At 38.5% G+C, this 26,625-nt stretch overlaps 1 protein-coding gene across 1 annotated transcript in view; it reads right to left on the reverse strand.

Annotated features, from left to right (window-relative positions):
- Nucleotides 1-26,625, reverse strand: part of LOC130257746 (transcription initiation factor TFIID subunit 4-like) — a 144,720-nt gene that overhangs the window by 100,865 nt on the left and 17,230 nt on the right. The window contains exons 3-10 of the mRNA XM_056500566.1: nucleotides 25,893-26,024; nucleotides 24,942-25,169; nucleotides 23,969-24,091; nucleotides 22,719-22,808; nucleotides 20,668-20,925; nucleotides 11,596-11,701; nucleotides 7,484-7,598; nucleotides 2-171 (exon numbers count right to left, since the gene is read on the reverse strand). Coding sequence (XP_056356541.1) covers nucleotides 2-171; nucleotides 7,484-7,598; nucleotides 11,596-11,701; nucleotides 20,668-20,925; nucleotides 22,719-22,808; nucleotides 23,969-24,091; nucleotides 24,942-25,169; nucleotides 25,893-26,024 — 1,222 coding nt within the window. The remainder of the gene's footprint in view (nucleotide 1; nucleotides 172-7,483; nucleotides 7,599-11,595; nucleotides 11,702-20,667; nucleotides 20,926-22,718; nucleotides 22,809-23,968; nucleotides 24,092-24,941; nucleotides 25,170-25,892; nucleotides 26,025-26,625) is intronic.

Below are 26,625 nucleotides of genomic sequence, written 5' to 3' on the forward strand. Positions count from 1 at the left end.
CCCGTTTCAAGTATGCGTTTATGGAGAGGTATAGCAGCAAGAAAGGGCTCATCTTTACAGGACTGCATCTGGGATCCAACCAAGTCAGAGTTGGCAGCCATAATTCGGGCACTTTCTTCATTAAGATTAACACCAGCCATAGAGGCAACATCATTGATGTCATCATCATCTCTACAATAAAAAAAAAAAAAGCCATATAAAACCAAATTCTGCATGTAATATATTCATTTTCTGCATCATCTGCTTCTCCAGAAATAATCTTCATACCACATGCCCAATGGGTGGGCCAACTGAGACACCACCCCTAGTGTCTACATTTTCATAGAGTATCTTCAGAAACAACCACATATTTCTCTGACCATATCAGGAAAACACCAGGAACAGGAAAATCTGACTGGTAACAGCAGGTGTGACAGAGGTCTTCATCTGAGAGTCAGTGATATCAATGAAACCAGGCTGATCAGGAAACTAAAGACAATGATCACCACTAACAACTGAACATTGGGCTTTCCTCTTTACAAAGAAAACTAGACATAAAATGGTAAAGGAAATAACAGAAATTAAAAACAAAACCGTGAATTTTTAACCCTGCACTGTTTCACAAGTTCCTACTAAAATGGGCATCCAAACATTTCCAGCATCAGTCAGGGAAGATTCTTTGACCATGCTGAGCCCATAGGTAAACCTGGGCTCCAAGTGTGGCTTGTGTATGTGCTGATATTTTCTCTGGCAACAAACAAATACTCGTGTCAACAAGTTTTAGGAAAATGAGCTGCATTTGAAAGAATGATAGCAACTCCCAGGCCATTTTTTGCCCTGCAACATCCTTTTTAACAGTTTGGGAATGTACAAGCAAATCTGAGTTTCCATCCTGATATCTCCCAAGCATCTTTACCTGTCTGAGGTATGACTCAGAGCTGTGGAAACAGCCATCTGGATTTAGCACATTCTGTTTCACAGCTATTATTGACACAAACACTATTTCAACATATTCCAGAGTGATTACACAACCTTTGAGAATATTATTTTCAGAACATATATATATATATATATGGATAAGAACATTCAAGTCCAGACTCCTATTACTGTATAAAGTAAACTAACACAAGCTTAATTTAAAATATTTTTTAAAAATTGTTACATATGTGATGTCCCATGCAGCCTAAAATACTCTGTCACTTATAACAAGTTTAATGCCCACAGTAAAAACCAATAGCTGCAAGTAAGAATAAAAGGAGGGAAATCCAGAAACCCATAATCTAGGTCCTACCCCCTCCTCCCATACTTTTCCTGTTATCTGCACTACAGCAGACAATTTTGGTGGAAGACTACTACAGTTTGGTTGATACTGGTTTTGTTTTCTTTCATAGGAAGATGTCAAGAAGGGACCTGTATTTGGGGAAATCAAATTTTACAATGCTTTTCAGAAAAAAATCTAGAAAAATGAGGCTCTGTTAATTTCCAGGAGTGTTAAGCACTTGATTTCTTGTCTTAAAATGAAATTCTTGAGAACAGTGTTGCAACATCACAGAATGGTTTGGTTGGAAGGAAACTTAAAAGCTCATCCAGTGCCATCCCTGCCATGGCAGGGACACCTCCCACTGTCCCAGCTGCTCCAGCCCCAGTGTTCAGCCTGGCCTTGGGCACTGCCAGGGATCCAGGGGCAGCCACAGCTGTATGGGCACCCTGTGCCAGGGCCTCAGCATCTTCACAGAGAACAATTTCTTCCTAATATCCTAATATTAGAATACAATATCTAATGTAAACCTATTCCCTTTTAATTTGGAGCTATTTCCCCTTGTCCTGTCACTCCACACCCTTGTAAATTGTCTCTCCCCACCTTTATTGCAGGCTCCCTTCAGGTACTGGAAAGGCACAGCTGGGTCACCCTGGAGCCTTCTCTCCTCCAGGCTGAAAAATCCCAGTTCTCCCAGCCTTTCCTCCTAGGGGAGCTGCCTCATCCCTCCAATCCTGTCACTTTTACATCTGCCATGGTGGGGACAGGGTGCTCACAGAGGGACCCTGGGCCACAGTGGGGAACTGGCTCTGTGCCCACACACAGCACGCCTGGGACTGCCCCCAACACCAACTGAAACACTCGGGGACCAACCCAAAACTTCCATTACAAAACTCATTTGTAATTCTTCAAACGAAAAACTGCAGGTAAAACTGAAAGAAACCAAGATTTTGTCAGGTTAAAACCTGGATGCTGAAACAGAATGAGAATCACCCAGCAGTCACAAGGCCCAAATGCAGCAGCCTCAAACCATGGGACAATCAAACTCCTATCAAGGCTCTTACACCAGAACACAAACTCCAACTACATAAAACAGCAGAAGCTTCTGGAACAGAGACTTGAACCCAGAATTTCCAAATAAAGCTGAAATGCAGTGATGTGGGCCCTCACCCTGCTGTGGGTGAGCCTGAGCCCCAGGAGCTGCTGAAACACCAACCCAGGGGTCACACCCAGCCCCTCTGTCCTGCCCTCCAGCCAGCACAGCTGGGCACAGCTGGCCTGGAACACCCACCCAGGGGTCACACCCAGCCCCTCTGTCCTGCCCTCCAGCCAGCACAGCTGGGCACAGCTGGCCTGGAACACCAACCCAGGGGTCACACCCAGCCCCTCTGTCCTGCCCTCCAGCCAACAGCCAGCACAGCTGGGCACAGCTGGCCAGCAGCACCAAGAGTCTCATTCTGTATCTCCACATCAGGCTGCCAGGACAGAGGTACTTCCATCTCCTTCAAGTAATCATCCATTAAAAAAAAAAATCAAGACAGCAGTCTTGACTTCCAGAACATAACTTCTAAGAGGAGTTTGTACTTCTCTCTCCTTCTATTTCATAGCTGAGGAAAGTACCATTGATCTTTTACCTTCCTTCTCCTTAGCAGTTGCCTACTCCAAATTTAATTCAGTGTACAGGTCTGTGACCACATTATAAACAAGTATTTTCTGAAATAAAACTAGACAACTCTTTTGGACACAAATTACGTTTCAATGAAATTATCAAAACCAATGCAACAGCACTTACAAAGACCACCACTGTAACTCCTGGACACCTAGAATAATTTTCTTCTATCTTACACTTGCAAGCTACAATCTCAAGTACATCCTTTTTCTTTTTCAGCTACAGTCTGCAAGTACATCCTTTTTATTTCAGTACAACATGGAAGACAAATAAGAAATACATTAATCACAGCTGGGACATTTTTTTTGTGACAGTATTCCTTACTTTGAGGAACTTCTTAATTAAAAATGTTTGGATACTGAAATATACATTTATCTATAAAGAGAGTTGCTATTCTTGCTGAACAGTTTCCTATAAAAGTGAACTTTGAAGCCCAGATAAGAGAGTTTTCAGAAGTCATTCTGTGGAACAAAGATGCCATCCAGTGGTCACCTAGACTGATTATTACTGTCTATCTTTCCTTTTTCATCAGAGCACAGTATTTAAGAGTTTCATATTTCTTGGCATATATGGCTATGCCTGTCCTAATTCAACTGCTTCAGTAAATATTTCTGGGTTTTACTGAATTATATTCTAGGTCTTATAGGATAAATCTAACATTCCAACAACACACATGGTGTTTTTAAGACAGCATGAGCTCTCAAACTCCCTCCAAATACAAACTGCATTTTAAAATAATCCAAGAGTCCAATTCTACCTCCTCTATTCAACTTCTTGCAACAATTTTCCCGCTCCTTTTCATTATAAACACTCATACAATCAACCCAAAGTATTTGCAGAGTTATCTGTGAAAGGTTTCAAAGATTTTGTTTAAACCAAGACAAGCCATTATAAAAAACTGGTGACATTTTCTTTATGAACAAACCTTAACTGCACTATTGCAGTTTTTCTGTCTCATGTGCTTTGTCAGATTTGAGCCACTGCTGTCCCAAACTGCAATACTGAATCCCCAAACAAGCCAAAAGAATGCACAAAGCAATGGAGACAACATTATACTATTGACTCCCCTCTCTCTTAGAAGGGAAATAAAGTCATTAGGACAAAGTCCCTACATCCCACAGATTCCATGGATCACACAGTCAGAGATTAACAACAATACATGACATATAAATGGTGACTTGAGAACACTGGAACAGCCACTACTGTATTATATTTTAAAATGGCAAATATCCCATTTACACATTAATTATAATGTTTATTCTGAATTTCATGTTATAATTTGAAATGCCTCCCTAATACTGCTTTGCCACACAATTCATTTATGGTCTATGCAGAATCTTCTCCCTGATAAGTAAAAAGGCTGACAGAACAGACCACATTTATGATTAGCATTTTTCTTTATTTTGAAATATATGGAAAAATCACAATCCTCTTAAAGCCTGAAATATTCATTTGGAAAAACAAAAACTTTAAGGGCAAGGTTTTGTCATACACCATTTTGAGGTGAAAACTTTGAAATTATCCATTTAACACCCACATGAGCATTCTACCACTTCAAGGGCAAGCTTCTTTGCTTATGTTGTTAAACTTTTATTTTTAAAAATTTAAATAAAATACTAGACAAGAGACTTTTTTTTTGGCTATACAAGGGAGGTCTAAAAACAATTGTTTTATTTCCACATAGTTTACCTCAAAATGCAGCCAGACAGCAGAATAAAACACAGATACTAAGATCAGCTTCAAATGATCTCAGAGATGCACAGAACCATCTCTGAAAACAAACCCCATCAACACTGGCTGTATAAAACCTGACACTGCCAGTTCCAGAAGATCAGATGGAACTTGGAAATACCATTTCAGAAAAGGAAAGGTTTCTGTGAAAAGGAAGGAGCACGTGCCTACCTGGCACCCTATGGCACACCAACCTCAGCATCACCCCCACACCAAGGGGCAGATCTGTGCACTTCTGAGCCTGCTCAGCAGAGTTTGGAAATGCTGGGATAACACAAGAGGACAAACATCCACCTCCATCCCTGGAGAAATGCAGAGCACATATGGACCAGCCCCAGTCCAAGCAGGAGGCTGAACCTTCCAAATGAAATTTTTCTAGCTCAACATCAGGAGTGAATGTTTCCACCAGCTCCCTTAATGGCCACTACCTGAACTGTGGGTGAGAACCACTTGAGAGCCTGCTGCTTTCACATCAGAAGGAGCTGGTGTCACTGGAACTCTGAGGGGACCAGACCAGGTGATGAGCAGGACAAATATGCAGATCCTGCAGACTTGAGTGGGATTTCTGCTTCTGTCAGCTACAGAAACCTCAAGCTGGCCTGTTATGGTACAAACTCAAGTCTAGACCTCTGCTTGCAAAACAAACAGAAAAATTACTAAAAATGAAATTCAAATTTTTGTCCTTAGGTATTAACAGAGTTGAAAAGGCAACTAACTGGGGCTGTAGTTCTCTCTGAAAAATACAGCAACAACAAATTTAATATCAAAAAGGTGTCCTAAAATGTCCCAAGCACAGCTTCACCTTGCAGAACTCTTGGGTTGAGAACTCTGCATCACAGAACAGATACCATAACAGTAACTCATGTGAGCAGTCTTACAGTTCATTAATAAATGCTGACCTTAAAGGCATAGCTGCAATTTGCAAAATTCTCAATTGCTAGATCTTTTATGTAATTCTTGTATCTCCTACAGTTGAGAATAGAGGGGGGAAAAAAAAAAACCAAATGAAGTTCAAATTTCTGTTTCTAGTGACCAACACTTTGCTCAAAAAAGCAAAAAGCTCAAATAAGTTATTTTAAAGAAAACAGAATATAAAATAATGAAACAAATACGCAATAATAAAACACTAAGGGCAAAATAAATTTATACATAACACAACTATTTTTCAAAATTCTTGCTTTGCTTTAGATGCCAGTTTGCCTTCTGGCTAAAAACACATTCTTCACACACGCTGGGAATGTTGAGGAAAACTAGTCAGCATTCAGAGGATTAATACAGATTTCCAGCTCTGTGCCTTTAGGCTTAATAGTCAGACATCTATTTGTCCTCAGGAGAGGTTAGGGGTTGAAATGCAAATATGCAAACAACTGAATTCTTTGTTAAGATATCAGGAAAAAGCTTGATCTTTGCAGCTGTTTAATAAATCCTTGCAGTTTTATGGACTTATTTAAATGCAGCTTTGTGTCTTACTATTTTGAAGGCGAAAACAATGTAAGGAAACAAACACATTCATTCTGACTAAAATTTGTTCTCTAGAGGAAAAATTACATACACCCTTGACAGCTTATTTACCAAACTCACTAAAGATTTATTGATTTATCAATCAGTGCCTTGAGCATTTGCTTCTCCCCAAGGGAAAATTAACAATTCCAGCTAACCTAATATATTCTATGTATAAACTAAGTGAATGCAAGAATCAATCCTGGCACAGTTTACAACATCCAGTTAAAAAAATGCTGTCCCTTTTGGTGTATGTAAAATTGAAAGCTATACTAACGAAGAATAAATGCTCATGTTGCTTACAAACATAAAAAATACTTATTAAGACAGTACAATTGAACCCAACAGACATTTTAATTCATTTAAATACTCAGTGGGAGGCAAAAGCATTGGAAAATAAAAAATGGAATGATTTTGCTTCCAGATTAATACTAAGTACTACCACTATTAGTTGCAATACTGACATGCCTCAAAGCAGAGATATTTCAAAGAGCTACAAATTCTCTTTTACTTCACCTGCAAAAACATAAGCCTGAATATTAATTAGTGGTTTGATTATGTCAGAGCAACATAAGAATCCCAGATGAAAATTAAAATCTAGGAATATTTTGTCATTCAATAAAGAAAGAAAATATTTTAACACAACTAAAATTGCGTCAGCGAGAGCAAAAAGCAGTAAACATAAAATTTGCTTTTTGCTACAAAAAGTAAAAATATTCCAAGTCTATATAAATAAAGGTTTGGAGTATAAAGAACTGGCAGAGCAGCTCAATGCATCACTGTTACTTTGCTGATTCCTACAGGGGCTCACAAACACCCAGCCTGGTGAGCTAAGGGAGCACAGGCAGCTCAGTACAGCAAAGGCTCCCCTTTAAATCCAGGACCAGCCATCCCCATCCCAGGGATCCCCTCCCAGGCCCCTGGGAGTGTCCCTGGCTGAGGAGGGGCTGCTCCACAGAGCATCTTCCAGCATCTTCCCAGCAAGACACATTCCACAGGAGCAGCACAATCCAATGCGTAACACCAACCACAGATTCTTTTAAATCCTTGTGCACACAATTCCATTCAGCAGCAGTTTTATTATAATCCACAGATTTACGGTTTTGTTAAACACTAAAATGTGCATTTTGAGAAAAATCTTCAAGATATGTCATGATCTTGTCCCCTTTTTAAAAAATAGAATTAAGTATGAAAATTGCTATCCAATCCCAGGAAAAAAAAGACAGGAATTATTGTAAAAGACTGCCCTCTGGTGTTACACCAACTCTAAATTCTGTTTTATACTTCAGATCCACCCCCCAGCCACCCCCCTGCATTTTTTTTATTATTATTTTTTCTTTTTTTACCTGAAAGAACCACCTCCAGGGTCATTCAGCTTGTTTTTCTGATTTGCAGAGACCTGAACACCAAAGCCCCCAGGACTTTTACTGGCTTGTATTGTTGGTGCCTTCCCTACTGTGCCTGAAAAACACCAAGCAATGTTATTATGAGCTGTCTTAGACAATTTACATCAAAGAACCTTCTGTCCAGGAACTAAATTTAACTGTCTGTAAATTGCAAACAAAGGAAGTTATTATTTTTAAAGACTATATGCTGAAGAAGAACGATTTAAAATACAAAATTTATATTAACATTACAATTTGTTCAATATTTACACAACAGTGAAGATTCCAAAACTGAAAACCATTGGCCATTAGGAGCTATAATATTTATAATGGCTTTAAGTGTGTTTGCAATAGCCAGTAAACCACTTTTCTGGATAATCTGTACAGGATAAAGAAGGCAAATTTGAAATGTTCTTAATACAAACACTTAAAAGTCAGAGTTACTCAGGATATTAGCTATGCCTTTTATATTTTCTATATAGTAATTGTTCTTTATTGCAGTGAAAAACATATATTTCAGAGCTGAAAGCACTGTGTGTATTTTAAAATGTTTTGCATGAAAAGAAAAAACACCGAATTTGACACACATCCCCCATAAAGGTTGTCTTTTGCTTTCTCACCTTGAAACAATGACTCAAAACCAATTCATGTCTGTATCTAGACTTTACAAGTCTTGAAGTACAAATAAAACAAGGCTTTCTACATGGGCCAAAATTGGGTGGACATTGAGTAAATTAAAGACATCCAACTTCCTCTCTGACATGAAACCTGGAGAAGGCTCTCCATGACTGCCCAAACATTTCCCTGGGCTACCTTTTGGCTTTCCTTTAATCCCACCTGTGTTTTGGCACATAAAAATAACTCACATCTACTTGATGTAAAAGATCTCACCTCTCTCTTGTGTATCCCTCCATTTTATTGAGCATTACAGAAGTGTTTGAGACTCTGAGAAGGATGGGAAGGTTGTTCTGCACCCCAGTGACTCAGTGGCACATAAATGGCATGGTAAGAACCTCAGTAGAGTTACAGTATTTTTCTTTCATGAATAGTAAAAACCTGAAACACAACTATCCAATAAATCCTTTTAAGAACATTTATTGGCTAATACAAAGCTGCTAGCTCTGACTGAGTCCTGCATTACTTTTTTTTTTTTTTTTCCAAAGTCTTCATCAATTCCAACATATGATCTTAAAGAGCAACTAATTTGATAGTGTTTGTTGAGTTCTCAGTCTATATAAATAAACTGTTATATGGAACTCTCAACATTAGCAAATCCAAAACCAGATTTAGAACTTCAGGCTCAAGCCTGGGGAATAAAAATATTTTGTCATCAGAATATTCAAAGTCCATGAGATGTCACAGACCACATTAGTTCACAGACCAGGCAGTTCATTTATCTACTTCAGATGAACTACTGGAAAGGTTTTCTACTAAGTGAACTGGAAGGAAGGAAAGAAATAATACAATAATAACAATTAGCAGATTTCTGCTTTGTACAGTTAAGATATGGAAGATTTAAAAAGTGTTAACCTTGAAAATCATTGCAATGACAAAATTAAAGTAACAACATTCCTCTAAATACATTCCTCTAGAATGTATTTCTTTGGAATCAGTATCAATACTTTGTTTTCTACAGATGGAAACTTTTGATCTAAAAACACCCCCAAAACATGTATATTCATATGGATATGGAAGAATTAAGTCTCACATTCACCCCAAGAATATGTAATTCAACTTAATGGATCGGGCAAAGTGAATGTAAGTTGTGGGATGACATTTAAGTTTTCTGGTTTAAATAAATCACAACTGTGCATGACTAAGGGTTAGACATAAAATATGCCTAAAACATCCATTTTTATTATGGGCAGAGCATATTTTGAAAATTAAAATCACCTGTGGGCCTAGATATTTCATAGGATTGGTAATGACATACAGAGTCTTTTCACTACTGCATCCTTGCTTCAAATTTTAATTACCATCATCTAGAAAAATAAGCCCAAATTTAGGAGCTTATAAACTCCTAGCTGTATTTCAGCACTGGTTAAATAGCTACAACAAATACTCTAGTTAATTATTTTATTATTTGGCTCAATTCCTCCATCCATAAGATGGAATTCACCTAATTAGTATACTAGTAAAGTGTTTTGGTAAAGGAGTGGGAATTTTTCATGCAGTAACAATGGTGTTACTTCCACTGGTGTGGAAGCAATTTTATTTATATAAAGTCTTTAAGGCCTGCCAGTTTTATCTACACTTCTGTTCTAAGGAGCATTACAGTCTGTTCACATGTGTGTATTGAAGATGCATTACACATCTGGAGATTCACTCCTGTCAAGGAGGAAAATGCAGCACTTTGTGGAGGTCAGCTCAGTTCTGAGGTAACTACCCTTAACAAGTCACGCTCCACAAAATTATGCCACTGTAATTTTTTTTTAGATGATGTCCTATTCCAGTATATTATCTCCTCCTGCAGGAATACCTAGGTCAGTATAAAATATCATTACACTGGTGTTTACAGTAAAAGGTTTTAACAATATATCACAATGATGCACTCTTGGCAGTGCTGCTAGCACACAGGCAGACTGCTCCCTAGATGTGAGCTGCAGGATGAATGGTTTTATACTGGGATGTTTTCTAAATGCCTTTTCTTATTTGTTTAATCTGTGTAAATAAAACAATATACTGGAGGGCTTAACCAAACCTGTTAATTGGAATAAGCTCACCAGAAAGTAGGATCTTGCACAAACTGGCTTTTATGAAACCATCTACCATAAGCCAAACTGCCAATTAAGTTGCATTGCACTGGCTGATCAAGGGCTATCAAGAATAAACTCATATTCTGAATTTTCTGTTTGAAAGACAGATGCCAGTATCATGCAAATTCTCAGCACGCTGTTGACATCCACAACTTGGAGACTGAACGAGCAAAAAAATGGAATCTGCCTTCACTCTCAGACACATTAGTCAGAAGTGAAAGCTCATGCTATAAGATGCATGGACATGTTTAAACTCAGGACATGAGTATCAATGCTATCAAACAAACACATTTTATGATGAGTAACTGTATTTCCTCCTAACTTGGAAAACAGCCTCCAGGATTACAGCAACAGCTTGGTCTCTGTGTCCATTCAACCTCTGGATTTCCCTAGGAGAGCAGAGCAAGAAAAACATCAACTGCTATTAAACATTTTTGATGCTTTTTTTCCCAAGGAGAACAGAAATGACCAAGAAATTAAGTCAAGCAGGCAGCTATAGCTTTTATGTGCATTTAAACTAGTTTGGTTCCTGATTCTGCACCAGAAGATGACAAGCTCTGTATTCCATTACAAACCCTCAATCATGTAAATGCCCACATCCAATAAGATACTCTCACACATATCCAGGAAAAATAAAACCCAAGAAGTTCAGTGGTAGAAAGGAACAAATGGGTGTTTATTAGGAAGCAAGGAGGCTTCAAGAATGCTCTTAGAAAGTGGGAAGCATCAGCCAGACATGAACTCACCTGTGCACAGACAGATGGGGAAGGTGTGTACAAACCACATGGCAGCTTTCTGTAGCCAGCTCTGACCTCACCAAACTCACAGGAGTCACAGAAAACCAATTTGAGGCTTGAGAAATTTCTCTAGGGCTCCCACCTTGACCTCTGTAGCTGCAGAGACAGGGATTACCATGCTCTGCTTCAGGAGTATGAATTCCAAGTCAGAGGATTAAACTGAGGAGTCCACTAGGCTTCAGGAAAATTAAGGATTCCTTTCTTGGCCCAGAGTTAGAGTTTAGGACAGTGAGAGCCAAGTTGCTGACCTGGTTTAGAACTTCCCATGACAAACTGCTAAGTAAGGAGCTAAACATGGGAGAGTTTAGTCCTAAGCTTGTTTCAAAACATGTCACTGTGTTGGTCCGAAACACCTGGAAACTGCACATGAAAACATGCATTCTTCAGCCAGCATGAGGTAAAAAGAAATGCCAACAATGTTGCCAATGTCAACACTGTACGTTTTTCCATGCTACTCGTTTGTAATTACAACAAAATTCATACAAAGGTAACAATCTCACTAAAACATTTAAACCCATACCTTGTGGTCTAATGGTCTGAGTTATTACCACTGGCATCCTAATCTGGGTAGTCTGGCAAGCAGGGGTTCGTTTCACAGTTTGAGCAGATGTTGACTGGATAATCTGCTATTATTAAAGAAAAGTATACTTATATTATACTCTTTATACACAAACACACACAACGTAAATACACTAATACCTGTCATTACCAAGATAAGCATGTGGATCTCTACAAGCACAACCAGCTGGTGACAAAAGTCATGTTCATGTAATGCACGTGGTTGTGTGTGTGTGTATACACCTCTTTTGTCATTATGCTTTTAAAAAAAATTAAATAATATACGACACAAGTGTCATACCTCGTAACCTTCACTAAAAATATATTTCAAATTCATAAGGTTAATATCAATATTCAGACTTTTGTCTTCAGAAATTTTACTAGGAAGAAAAGCAGTCTTGTAGAAGAAAATGCTGCAATAATTGTAGTGGTATCCACATTAGCCCTTGCACTAAATATCTATGCTTTTTAAAGAAAACATACTAAAAATAAATTCTAAAATATTATGGGTTCCAAAGTCATATATACACAAGAAAGCAAACCAAGTTTTGTGGTGATTATATACTATGAATCTTTTAAATGCTAATGTGATATTCTCAAGGTTTCACTTACTACTAATTCAGGTTCTGAAATCCTTCCACAAACTTAAACCCGCTTAGAAACTTAAAATTTGACCCATAAACAAAACAAATCAAAAAGAAAACACGTTCAAGGGTCATGTTTAATCACCAGCAAAATGTACACTCATATGATCAGGGACAAGGCAGGCACAGACATAATGAACAGAAGATTCAGAAAGATGTGTGGATGCTGCAGAGCTGTAAAAAAACCCATAAATGAATTTTGAAAATAAAACACTGGCAAACAGCTATTGGAGTAAAATTCCAACCACAACTCAGGCATGGTGACTTCAGCAGCCACGTGCTACTCCCAGGCACAGCTGAGTTCCTCCCACTGTGAGAGGCACCTGCAGAGCCCCCAGCCTCCCACCTTTACAGGGATGCAGCATTCCCCCCTGGAAGGCAGCCCCACACTGCAGCACTCCACAAACAGCACCTAAAACCATCTCACTGAGCTGCACAACAAATGGCCAAGTCTCTGACTGAAAAGCAACCTATGGAGAAAAGGAAAGGACAAACAGCATCTGCAAATGAGACACAAAAGTAGAGGAGGAGCAATGTAGAAACCCTTCCATTAGCAGGAACCAGAGCTCCAAATCTGGAAGGAACACAGGTGAAAAATATAAACAAGAAAAGAGGAATGAGAGATCTGTGATGTATTCTGGAGAAAAAACAAACAGGGCTGTTCTGAAGTTACAAAACTGCATTTTGTACATCCTAAAATACAGAGAGTCGAAAATTTGTAATAAACCTGTGAATATTAACAATAACCACCTTGCAGATAGAGAAAAAGAAAGATTAAGGATTCAGCTTCAACTATGAACATTCAAGGAAAATGGATCATTTGTACTAAGCACAGAAATGGAGCAAATAGATACAAATTTACTTGGTCAAGACAGTGAGTGAACAGTTACACTCGGAGGGGAAAGAATAAAGCATCTACCATGCATACAGGAAAGAAACAGAGTTGGTCAGTGAAAATAATAGAAAGAAGTTGAATATAACTGCACTTTGATGCACAGGAAACATCAACAAGTGTTGTTTTGGTTGTTTAGTCCATGTTAAGAAAACATACACTGGTATGGAAAAGGAGAATGTTGCCACTTTTACAACAAATTTATTGGATCAGTTTTCAGAGAACAGTGAAGAACAGCTGCTGCACCTTAATGGGCCAGAAACCAGGCCATAAAGGAGATGTGTGGGACCTCTGGACATATTACCACCTGGTATTACTGCAATATTCTGCAACTATTTTTTTTTCTCTCTGTGAGACAACTTCTACAGTTCAGAGCAAAGTTCTGTTTCCCTTGATTAATATGTTCATGTGAATACCCTACAGAATGAGCCACTAGCACCATTAAAGATAGGACAATATTTAACCATTTAAGATGACATAAATGGCAATGTTCTCTTTACTTCCAATACATTCCAAAAACTGTCTTTTGGCAAGTACTGTTCTAGGACCTCAGTGTCTAGAAAATTATTGTGCAACAAACTTTTCCAAGGGGCAGAGACCAAAATCATCATCCTAAACTCCATCCAGACACCAATCAGCAACAGGCACTCTCTTGAAAGAACAACTGCTCTAGAGCTCAGAGTAGCATCTTACACTAAATCCCAGTTTCTATACTGGAGTTTTAAGAGATATTTCAACAGGATGCAATCTCCAGAAGTCATTAAGGAACTAACATTAGCAATTTGTTTCTGAAACAGAGTATGTAGCTTCTTTGCAGGCAAACTGCAGTAAAATTCTTTGCAGGCAATGAATCAGAGGATCCTGCATAAAAATTTGTAACTAAGCCACACTCCACTTCATCAATTAAGATAATTTAAACTGTTCTAATCTTCTTGCCTGTTTTCCCAACAGCACAGGCATTACTATTAAGTCCTTAGCTTGACCTGAAAGTTGTAGACAATGAACAAGTGTACTAGCAAGCTGGTTGGGGAGATGATTAATTTAAATTATTTCTCACAGACCAAGAACACATACAAGTGTACTCCATGTCATGTTATCTATCCATACTCTGAATTAAAACTGAATGCCACTGATCAGTTCACAAGCACTGACCCACACTGAGAGAGCAGATACAGAAGTTTAAGGACACCAAGGTTATCAGAGACATTATTCCAGCCTTCAAAAAGGGGAGATCTTTGTGCTGCTGCAATCACCTCTGGGAAGATGTAGAGAAGAGAGAGTCAGACTCCCTCAGATGTGTAGAGCAGAAGGATATAACACAGAAGACACAAGTTGGAATATAAGAGATTCCAGTGTAATATAAGAAAAAAGAATTACTGTAAGTGTGGGCAAGCTCTGGAACAGGTTGCCCCGAGAGGCTGTGTAACTTCTTCTTGAAGAGACTCAAAACATGACTGGTCACATGGGAGACATCCCAATGTGTAAGCAGGAGGCTGCATGAGACACCTCCAGGAGGCTTTTCCAACCCTTCAGCACTGTGTCCATAAACACACCATCACAGATTTTATAAGAGTGCTGAATCACAAAAGGTAACAAGGCAAAATACAAAAGTCTTCAGAGCTTACAGAAACTGCTCATCATTCCACCTCCACTAAAAAGGGAAACATTTTAATTATGTACATACACCTCTGAAGACAGCAAGCACAAAAGCAGAACAACAAAGGCACAGAAAATAGAAAAGATAGAATGTGATTTAGTCATTGCCTGGATTTGACAGAGTTTAAAAAATGTCAAAATTACCAAACAAAATTATGATCAAGACAGTGTTGAGACAGCAGGAACTGTCATATACTAGTTATTCCTCTTCAATTTATCTGTCTGAAGTTGAAGAATCATGTCCTAGGCTGCTACACTTTGGAGCTCTTCAAGGAACACACTAAAGCAGCTAAGTCATGGCATTGCTTCACCAAATGCAAAGTGTGAACAGCTACCTACATTTTTCTTCCATAAAACAGCGTTTTTCTGCAAAGTAAGATGTATATTTCTCTCAATAGAAAGTACTGTCCCTCTCTCTTTATTTCATCTTGGCCTTTCTCCCCTTGTCATCTCTCTCCACTATTCACACTCACTTTGATTCACCATTTTTCTTCTCTGCCAGACCAGTTCCTCACCTCCTGAGCACTGCAGATCCTACTCTGCCCTTTGCTAAAGCTGACTGTATTTGCACAGCTGAAAAAGGGATGTTTATACAAAGGTGCTTCCATAAGGCAGCAGGCTCACGAAGACAGAAAAAGGATATACAACAACCACACTACTGATAACCAGAATAATGAAGAGGTGACAGATGAAATACTCTTCTTTTTCTTAAGGGTTTTCTTCAAAAAGTGTAGACTTAGAAACTATGAGAATAAAGTAATGGTTCTCTTTGGTCCTAATCTCAAGCCAGAAGATGATAATCATTCCATGACACCTTCCACTGTGTAAGTTATTGCAGGACAGAGAACATATTATAGACAAGAAAACAGACTAATAATCAACAACAAAACCAACAAATACAGACTGAGAAAGAATCCAGCCAAAGCACATCAAATGTACAGAAGCAGAAAAAGAAGTTATTAGTCCTTCTCATGCCTGCACAAGAGAGGCAAGATGAAGTAAGAGCCACTACCTACAAACCCTTGAAAGGAAAATTCCTTTAGGACAGTAAGATTTAGAACTCATTGCTAAAGCTTCTGAGGACAAGGATTTTGCAAATCTCTTGGACCAGTGCAGATGCACAAGGTTCCAATCTTTTCTTGATGAGGGCTGCAAAAACAACCTGGCTCAATTCACAGAAATCACCCTTTGCAACAAAAGCATCTGATCCAAAAGCTTAAACCTATCAAGTGCAGCAATAAAGACAAAAACACTGTAAACAAGAGCTTCTGCAAAGAATAAAAAATAAAAAAAAAATTTGAAAAACTATACCCTTTATCAAGCATTTTTGTCTCTCAATTAAGTTAAAAAGATATTGTGGAAGGAAGAAACAAGACATGCATAAACATATAAAACTCAGAATGGCTGTGGTCTGATATGACATTTATCTTCACTCATGAGTAAACACTTGCTAACTCACTTGTGGCTATGTCACTTGTGATTTATCAGTCTACTCACTCCTGAAGATAAATGTCATATCAAACCTCAGCTATCATGTAATCTGGCAGCATTAACTTACAATGTTCATGCTTTTATGGGCCTGGAATTCATATTTACCATTGCTTACTGCAGCTACAGTTTTTCAATGGTGCCTCAAAATCTGCATAAGCAATCATTTTTCCTCCCAAATAAAAACTGACTATTTAAAAACTCAGCACATAAATTTTAATATTAATATGCCAACAATATTATTCTATTGAGTATAGGTTTTCAACAAAGAAATGAAGAAAAAGAAAACAGAAGCCACGAGATCACTTGTCCCACCTGCTCCTCAATTTATTATACCTACATTCTTCCTACAATGGTCAAATGGTCTACTTTTGAGTGTCTTCAATTATGACTTTTTCATCACTGTCTTTGGGAGCCTGATCTACCATCTAATATCCTCTCTAATGATATTTTGCCTTCTATCCTACCTAAATCCTACTTTATTTAGTTATATTCATATTTATACCATCTTGGTCTGTTCCAAAAAATGGATTCTCCCTTATAATCAGTGTTTGACCAAGCTATGTGAGTTCAATTCCCTTAAACTCTTCTTTTAATCTTTGCTTTTAAGCCTGGCCTTTTGTTATTGGTTTCCAAACAGCAATCAGTGACAATATTCTCCTTACACTAAGGTACAGCCCACAAAATTCTGAAAATAAAGTCCATGATAACTCAGAAAACCACTAGGCTGTGTTTCAAATAGGCATACAATTTGTCAAATATAGACTTTGTTCCTGTTAATGGATCCCAGATATCTACTGCTAAACAGCTATTTTTATTTAAATTTTACTGCACACCAAATTCCACGTCAGTGGCTAATCTTTATTAGTCAATTAATAGAAAATACTCCTTTTATCCAAACAGCCATCTATTACTCTTCCATTTCTAAGCTGCCTTGCAGACAAGACAAAAAGAAAATGATTTCCTAAAATTTCACTAAAATGTGTACAAATTAACTTTCATTCATGAACAGAAAAGTGATGCCAGAAAAGCTCCAGTGGAGAATTAATAAGCCAAGCAGAACATCCCCATATAACATAATTCTTATTCTGCTGCTGTATCTAATTTCCAAAATCCATTACTCTAGCTCAACTCTGAGAGACTCCAACACTATGACAGTGCAGGGAAAGTGTCAGTAAATGTTTGAGCAAATCCTGTTCTAAAGTAACTTAGAATATGGCAGAGCCAACCCTCTGGACACTGTGCCCAATTAGTGCAGCAGTAATGGTGCAGATGTATTTCCATACATCCCTCCTAATTCTAGACCTACATGAATCTTTACACAGCTTTGTAAATAATTAAATTTGTTTTAATTAAGATGGATCACTGATTTTCTTACTGGGATTTTTCATCATTCAAGTTTAATACTTGGCTTTAACCTCCAGGAGTACTTTCTCCTTGTGATACAGTCAGTGCCAACACAATACATTAAGTGCTAATCCATCTCTGCCACCCATCAATCTATTTACAACCTCAAAATGTGTAATAAAAAACATCTCTCTTATTCATACAAATTTCATCTGCTGCAACATCCAAAACAAGACAGGAAATGTCTGCATATATAAAGCAACACAGAGCACATGGATTCTAAGAATGGCAATTCAGAAAAATTTTTAACATTGCCCTTAGAACAATTAAAAAAAACTGATTGCTGGCTTATCTCATTAGTGTCTCATCAATAAAATATTAGCCTAAGATTGCTCCTCTTTTCTTTATGTAGAAGTAGCACTATCTAGCTTTATAAAGCAGTTTTTCATAGTTTGGAACATGATTCCAGTACTTTACAAAACAGATTGAAAGTCTCCTGTTTCATCTCCACTAACACTGTACATTTCAAAGCCTTTGTGCAAGCTGTGCTGCATGCTGACAGTGTACACAGGATTTCCATGCTGCAAGTTAGCTCAGCACAACTGGAGAAAGCACTGCCACAGCTGACACCTTTGAGAAACAGAAAAAACAAAGGAAGGAACAGCTAACAGACCCTTCATGTTGTAAGGGAAACTGGACTACTGTAACCTGGCTGGTATGAAAAGATGTACATTCTAAAACAAGCTTGCCCTTCTGCAGCTGGACAGTTTGCAAAGCCAGCTGGAACTCTCTCCAATGAGCTTCAGGCTCGGAAAAGCTGGAGCTCAGCCAGTTCTTCCATCAGTGCTGGCTACCCTCAGGCAAGCCAGCTGCAATCTTCCTCTTCTGGACAAGTCCAAGGCAAGATGGCCAGCAGCTCTGTGCTCTGATTTCGGGGAGCTCTGAGAACTGTGACAGTGTGATCACTGTCACTACAAAAAAATCAATACTTATCAGCAGTTACTGGGGTGATATGGAGCTGCTGCTGTGTTGTCTGCTTGGCACCTGAGCTGATGGTTGCTCTGCTAAGATTTTTTGATGCAGTAATTCTTGATGTCTGATGGTGCTTTTGTCTGCATAGAACCACTCTGAGGGTCATTAAGTGCCTGGTTAGTGTGACGTTTGATTCCATTAACTAATGACTGACAAATTTAAAAGAAATATGAAAAGACAGTTTCACACAAAAGCAAATAAATTAGGATTTTTAATGTCTTCTCCCTATTATTTATATATAATAGGGATTATTGCTTGCTTAGAGTACCCATTGACATGAGACAGGCAGAACGTGCCTCTCCCAGAAATCTGGATTTATCCCAATCAGAGAACACTCCACCAGAACTATCATCATTAGAGTAAGAATTCCTGTGGTCTTACCCATTTTTGTCCTACCTAAGTGTTTCTCAAAAGGTGGGGTGAAACCTGCCTAGTGGGCACAGGAGCACCTGAGATGGGCTGCACAGCACTGGAAAAAGCCATGTTACTTGGCAGTAGGTTAGCCTCAGATTGTGGCACGAGATAAGGCCAGACTTACTAGCCATGGACTTTTCTACCTGTAAGCAATCTATCAGCTGCAGGCAGAAATTTGCTTAACCTGGGACAAGGAGTAATTTTTCCACCTACTGCCTGTAATTATCACGTTTCTGCTCTTCTGCCTAGAAGAGCCAAAGCTATTGTCCATTCAGTCACCAAACATGGACAAATCAGAGATGTCACAGAAAGTGCAAGCAAAACCTTCCTAATTAACACAACAATCCAGACAGGGTGGGGAGAAGCCATCCCAGAAAAAGAAAGAAAGTGCCTGGACTTGCACTGAAGCAGCTGAGTTAAGGTGAGAAACACCCAACTTGTGTGTATTACAAATGACAGTCAGAAATTTTATCATTCAAGATGTTCTTACACATTAAAACTATGCTTGCTAAAGGTATTGAATTATATTCATTTTATTTTAAAGTTAGTAATTTAACCACTAGAGAGTGTTTGTAAGGTTCAAGACACAGCTCAGGTATTTTCAGACTTTGCACTGCTACTTTTAAATTAAAGCAAAAGAAATATTCTCTCTCCACACACCTTACAAATTATTTATATGCTTTACAGAGCCTATAAACCCAAGGATAGGTCATTTGAAGGTTTTACATTATCACATTTGCATTTCTCGACCTTGATAATATAAATTTCTACCAACTTGACACATGTTCTGGAACCTCTCTATATGATTTTGAAACCTAAGTGAAGTACTTCACTCACATACACAGAAACCACAGACAAGGAAAATCTCACAAAGGGTAGTAACTCCTCTATAAACCCAAGGCCTTGTAAAAATCCTTACACCTTTTAATTACAAGTGCAAACACACACAAGATCCTGTGTAACAGCAAGATTAAGTCACCATGCTCTCAGTGACAACCTGGCTGTACAGCTGCCTTACTGACAGTGCCTTTGAAATTAATGATTTCTAAGCATTTAACACTCCACTATGCACAACAAAGATACAGTTCAGTGAGTAACAGAATGGCATTATTGCTAAACAAAACATCCTGGTACGGCACAGCTATTCTTCTACAAGATTTTATAACTATGTGCAGAAGAGTTTAAAATGAGACAGTTAATTTTAATTTGAAAGCAAAGCAGCATACCTAATGACATACTCAACATTACACTCTTGCCTGTAAATCTTGGAAAGCTTTCTGTTCCACATTTGTAATTCTGTCAAATTCCACTGTGCTCATACAACAACCACTCTATTGCAGACAAAAAGACCAAGAATGCACTTCCTTAAATAAATGTTAATAATCTGATCTAAAGTAATGGTTGAGCATACATGTGAAACAACTGAAAATGAGGTACTACCACATACCACAGAACATGATACGAACAAAGAAGAATTTTCCCAAACAAGCAGCAATGAAAGTGACAATGAAAACTGCTATACAGTTCATTAAGAAATCCTTTTTTATACTACAGTACCTACCAGTTGAGAACTCTGATTTGACTGTACCACCTTAACCTGAGGAGGCTGCACTGTATTTGATACAGAGACTGTGCAAATGTTGTTTGGTTGCCTTATTCCTATTGTCTGCGTGGTGACAACAGAGGAGATGCTTGCCGAGGCAGACTGAGGTATAACTTGTGAGAGCTTGCTCTGCTGGAGTGACTGCTGAGACGGCTGGCCTTGCAAAACCAAATGCTGACTATTCAGTAAAGATTGTCTCAGTGCAGGTAGACTTTTCTACAAACAGAAGAAAGTTTATGAAACATCAAACTTAGCGCATTGATAAAAAGCATTTTGAAATTTGCTATAAACATAATTAAACGAATTCTTGCTTCCCAATTTTACTAACTGCCTGTTCACCAAATAGAACTAAGATTTAACATAGTTTGTATGAGAAAGTTCAGTTTTTAGTAAGCTTTCAATTTGGATTTAGCAACACTGTAGATTTTCATGTGCTCTTAATTCTACTGCAGCAGAAAAATATAACACTCTTCTTCTCAAGACTATCTAGTACTTGAAGCTTGGGTCTTTGGAAGGGCAAGAAATGGAAGCAGAAAAGGCAGAACCATGGAACAACCCTATTCCCAGCAAGCTGCACCAATTTACCCCTCCTAACACACCTTCAGTACCTAGAACCAGATGATTTCACTCTTGGTGCTCTACAGCAGTAGCTGCTTATTGTATTATTTCTGAAGTAATGTAATGTATCATGAGTGGATTAAAAAAGTATACTATTGTAAGCTCCATGTTCATACCATTTCAAGGAAAATATACTTCTAAAAGGCTGTACTGTACCTTCCTGAACATACTTTTTACATTTTAAGTGGCAGACGTTTTCTTTTGAAGTTCTCCCCCAGGCAGCTGTAGAATGCAACAGTGTTTAGCCCAACCTACAGCTCTTTCTAAACTTCTAATATTGATTTAGAAACTTAATGCCTGCTGCCCAGAAAGGACTTCAAAGAAAGGATATAAATCAAAACTTAATCATGATGCTAGAAGTAACTGGAGTAAAAGCCACAAACAAGAGTTAATGCTAACTTGTAAAAACAGGAGCAGAAGTTCTGAAGCAAAGTCACAGGGAGAGAAGAGAGAAAATCTGCCTTAAACAGAGAAGTTTCAAACTAGACCAAAAATACTGTAAAAATCGTATTTGTGGTTTTGTTGGGACTTAAACATGCTTTTTATGTTTGCATATAATCCTGCATATGGAAGTTATTGTAGCTGATTTAGAGAACCAATTAAAAGTTAAATTTACCCCCGCATATACTAACTTAGATTTATTGTGGGAACCTATCTGGTATCACATTAGAAATTCTACTGTTGATTAGTTCCAGATTAGAAGAAGAATCATCTAAGCAGCACTGTATCCAGTTCAGTTTTTCATTGTTACATGTTAATCACTGTTACATGTGGATTGAAAGTTATCAATGACCCAAACAGAGATTAGAAAAACTGTATGGAAACAGCTTATTAAATTTCTTGAAGCATTCTGTAAAAATAACTTGACACTTTGAGATATTAATGTTTTTCTTCTTCACAAAAAATTACTTACTACCACAGAAAAGTATATTAATTCTAAAAGTAAAGGCACATGACAGAATAGCCAATGGATGGTTTCCAAACTAGGGAGTAACTGCTTGTTTTGGCATTTTTTTAAATCTAATTACTGCAGCATTCTAGATCAGGGATACTCAAGCTGTGAACTCCAAATCAACTCTGGATGACAAATTCATTTTTGTAAAACTCAGCCAAGGTTCCAAACACAGGAGGTCTCCCTCCAGTGGGAACTCCTTGTTTCTCAGCACTGCCACTCAGGCTGTGAGCAGCACCTGCCTGGCCTGACACAGGTGGAGCCTGCACACACTTCCAGCCAGGAAGATCTTGGCAGAACTGGGGAGCATTTACCAGTAAAGGACGTGTAGTCCTGCTCCAGACCAGTGAAGATAACACTAATAAAAAAGGTTATTCTAAGACTTAATGTAATGAAATTTTGCACTGAAATAAATTTATCCAAACAATATTCACATTACCTTAAGGAAAGGTACAAGATATGGCTGAGGAGATGATTTGAGCTCTGTTTGAAGGCGGCCTGTAAATTCTTCTGGATCAATCTTTGCATCCTTCAGGGTGAAGAAAAAAAAACCATCAACATCTCAGTTCAGTTGTTTGGTTGTCTCTTCCCCACTTACTGTATACACATGTCTCTCTAACTAAACAGGCTGCCACATCAAAAACTCTCAGAGCTGAAGTCCCTTAATTCCTATCTAAGATCCTCCTGCCAAGAACTCAAATATGTAACATGCCACTCAAAATTCAGAGAATTCCCTTGGGGATGCACAACTTAACTCAAAATGAGGCCCCAGAAACAATCAAGTCTCTTTTGGGACTCCCCTCTCTTGCTAACATTTACATAGTCATTTCTTTTTCTGAAATTAAAAGAAAACAACAACAGGTTGTTGATGTAACCTTACAAATATAAAATTTGTCAGCCTTTGTAGTAATTCCAAAACCAATTCTGATGGTACAATTTAACTTGCAGAATCCATATATATATAACTATGTATGTACAGCATGGCCATTATATCAAGCATGCTCATAAGCAGACATAAAATTTTCTTCTCTATTAATCTGTATGTATACTTACAAAATACACACATACCAAATATAGAATCAGTCATTTATTTAGTAGTAATTCAAGCTAATTCTAACTTGGGTGCATTTTATGATACTTCTTAAGTATCATTAGTTAAAAGTTCAGGTTGTAATAAAAATAATAATTAGCCTTCCTGTCTGATACAGAACAACAGAGAAACCAAACCAAGTTTCAGTAAATATATTTATTACATGTGTGTTGTTGGTACTTTACTTAAAATACTCTAAGTAGTTACCTCTGCTCTTTTCAAGTCTGTAAAAGTTATAACAAGTTTTCACTGTCATCACTGAATACAATTGTTGAACGGCTCATACTTGAAAACGGTCTTAGGCTTGTCTAAAATATACAGATTTCTCTGGTAATTAATTCAAAGAAATGTATAGCAACTACTTTTAAATCAAAGTTTTTCACAGACAATATCACATTTCTTTGCTGCATTTCCCCTTTCAAAAACCAAGACAAAGTCTGCCTCTAACACATAATACACATAACACACAGAATATTGCATTTTGATGAAGCCCAACTCCTTTCATTACAGCCAAAAGAATTGTTAAGATCAAAGCAATAGTTTTCAGCATCCATAAATAAGAAGTTTAATAGATAACTGACAAAATAAAAGGTATTTACCAACAAATCTTGAACCAGAGCTTTCACATTGCGGGACGTTTCTGGAGATGGTGAATTATGAGAAGCAAGTTTTATAAGGGTAGCTAAAAAGTTTTTACATTTTTTCACATTCTCTTGCATTTCCTGCAAAAGCCAAAGAAAACAATTATTAGCTTCATGCTATTTTTCCATCACAATCAATGCATGCTCTGATCACTACAAATAGGAAAATTATGAAATTTTCTAATTCAGACAGGCCATATATGAAATATGTTTTGCTATCACTGCTTGTTACCTGAGATTTTCTTACCTTCTTTAGGTAACTGAACATCATAGCTCACAAATAACAACAAAAAAAAATCAATTAAAAAATATATGTTACATTTTACAGTCTGCTTTGGTACAAATAACCTTAAAAAGGAGAAGAAACAGAACAATTTGCTGGAGATGCATTCCCTTTGAGATGCCCAATAGACAATGTACAAATGTTGCCCAAGCTATCCTAATTTGTTAAATTATTGATTCAGTATGTTTTTTACAAACCAGCTACAGCAGTAAAATCAAATTAGAAATAGGTCTTCGAACATCATCATATCTAATCCTTTTTTCATCAGGAGTAAACCAAGCCATTATTTTTATATGGTGTAATTGGTCCAAGAAACAGAAATGTCACACTTCAGTGTAACTATAGTTTTGAGGCCCAGCAACAGGATAATCATGAAGTCCATAGATCAAAGGTTCTGGCTACAGGAACAGCAGTTCTTTCACTAGTAACACATACATGGCAGGATGGGGAAAGCTGAGTGCTTTTCCTCCCTCTCAGAATTTGTATCCCATTTAGCCAAAACCAGGGGAAGGGCTTTCCTGTTTGTCTTCTTAGGACTTTAGGAACTCCTCCAGTATGTTCAGGAGTAGGAAGAGCTTTATCTTGACACAGGCAATTTGCTCCCTGATGGAACAAACAGTTAACAATGTTCCCACTGATTTCACTTGCCTGTGATACCACTGTAGTTCCAGGCACAGGAGAGCTGGGGATGACCAGGGGCTGTGCTGGCACCTGCGCTGCCGTGTGAGGAGGGAGTGGCAGCCGAGGCTGGCCCTGGGGCTGGGCTGAGCCCTGGCTCTGCCCACCACTGATCACTGCAGCCTGCTGAGAAGCTGAACTTCCAGTTGCTGCTGTCGTCTTGAACAGATTCTGAGCGCTCGTCGTAGCTACTGATACCTAGTAATGTTTTATATTGAAAAAATATTAATTTTCACTTTCAAAAAACCACATCAATGATAAAAATCACAGAATGGTATGGGCTGGAGAGGAACTTAAAGCTCATCCAGTTCCACTGTCCCAGGGTGCTCCAAGCCCCATCCAACCTGGCCTTGTGTGGGAAGACAGGCTGTAAGCATAGTGCAGGAGGCAGTCTTTTCCAATACTGATCACTGAGGAGTGCAAACACGTGCCTGCCCAATGAGTTTAGGTGTTAGAAAGAGTGGGTTAGTGGCTACAAGCTGCAGTTTGAGGTGGAGCTTGAGACCCAGTCTGCTGCAGTTTGGGATGGAGTGTGCTGGCTGTGCTGTGAGGAGGAAGGGACAGATAAGGTAAGAAGATGCTGTGTGAGGAGAGGGTTAGGTGGCTGGGTAAGGGACAGGTTGGGGTTTATTCAGTCATGCAGAGAGGAGAGGAGTCAGAGCTGTGTGGAGCTGCCTGTCAGAAAAGAAGTCAGTGCTGTGTGCAGCTGCCTACGAGGGAAGGAGTCAGGGTTGTCAGAAAGAAGTTCATTGAGAGAAGGCAAGTGAAGCTTTGAACAAAGGACTGGTGGTGACACCAGTCATGTCCGTCCCGACTTGGGCACTGCCAGGGATCCAGGGGCAGCCACAGCTGCTCTGGGCACCCTCCCAGGGAACCATCCCTCCATGTCTGTGCCCCCCAGGGTGCCCCAGCCGCACTGACCGTGGTGTGGGGCAGCACAGCCCCTGCTGGCAGCGTGGCCGTGGCGCTGGCGGGCGCGGCCGGCGTCGGCACCACCTTGGCCTGCACCGGGAGCCCCAGGCGCACGCCGGATGCACCCACGGCTGCTGGCTGCTGACAAAGGGAAAAACAGCATTTTACTGCCTTTTCCTCCTCACTAACTTCATCTCCAAGGCTTTTTAATAAGAGCAATTGCAATAATAATTATTAATGCTAAAAAAAAAAAAAAAATCAAAGCTAGTAATGTGCTTTTATATATACAGTCAGAAATACTGGAAAAATTAGCTTTCTCATGTTCAATGGCAGGTTTGCAATATTTCTCCTAAAAGCTCTTACTCATACAGCTATATGGAAAAGATTAGAAAAAACAAAAGTGACCTGCAAAAAAATTGATGTTACATTGATGTGTTAATTCAGTTGTAATATTTACATGTCAGTATTCATCAATATTTGAGTTTATCATTGCCAGTAACACATATCAGTCCTCTTGGTATTTACAGGCCTGTTCTACTGCTTTTTCTTTATGAAAATCAATATGGACAGAACATTTAGAAAGCAGAAAAATATTCTTAAAATAATTTCAGATTGAATTATACAGAAATTAACTTGCAGAGAAATGAAATCTAAGCATTGGGAGAACCTTTGTCATAGAACACAGGCTCTGTACCCAAACAGCAACTGCAATGTGAAGTGCAGACAAAGGAAAATGACTGAC

Source organism: Oenanthe melanoleuca, chromosome 11, assembly GCF_029582105.1.
Source record: "Oenanthe melanoleuca isolate GR-GAL-2019-014 chromosome 11, OMel1.0, whole genome shotgun sequence".
In the NCBI taxonomy this organism is placed as follows: Eukaryota; Metazoa; Chordata; class Aves; order Passeriformes; family Muscicapidae; genus Oenanthe; species Oenanthe melanoleuca.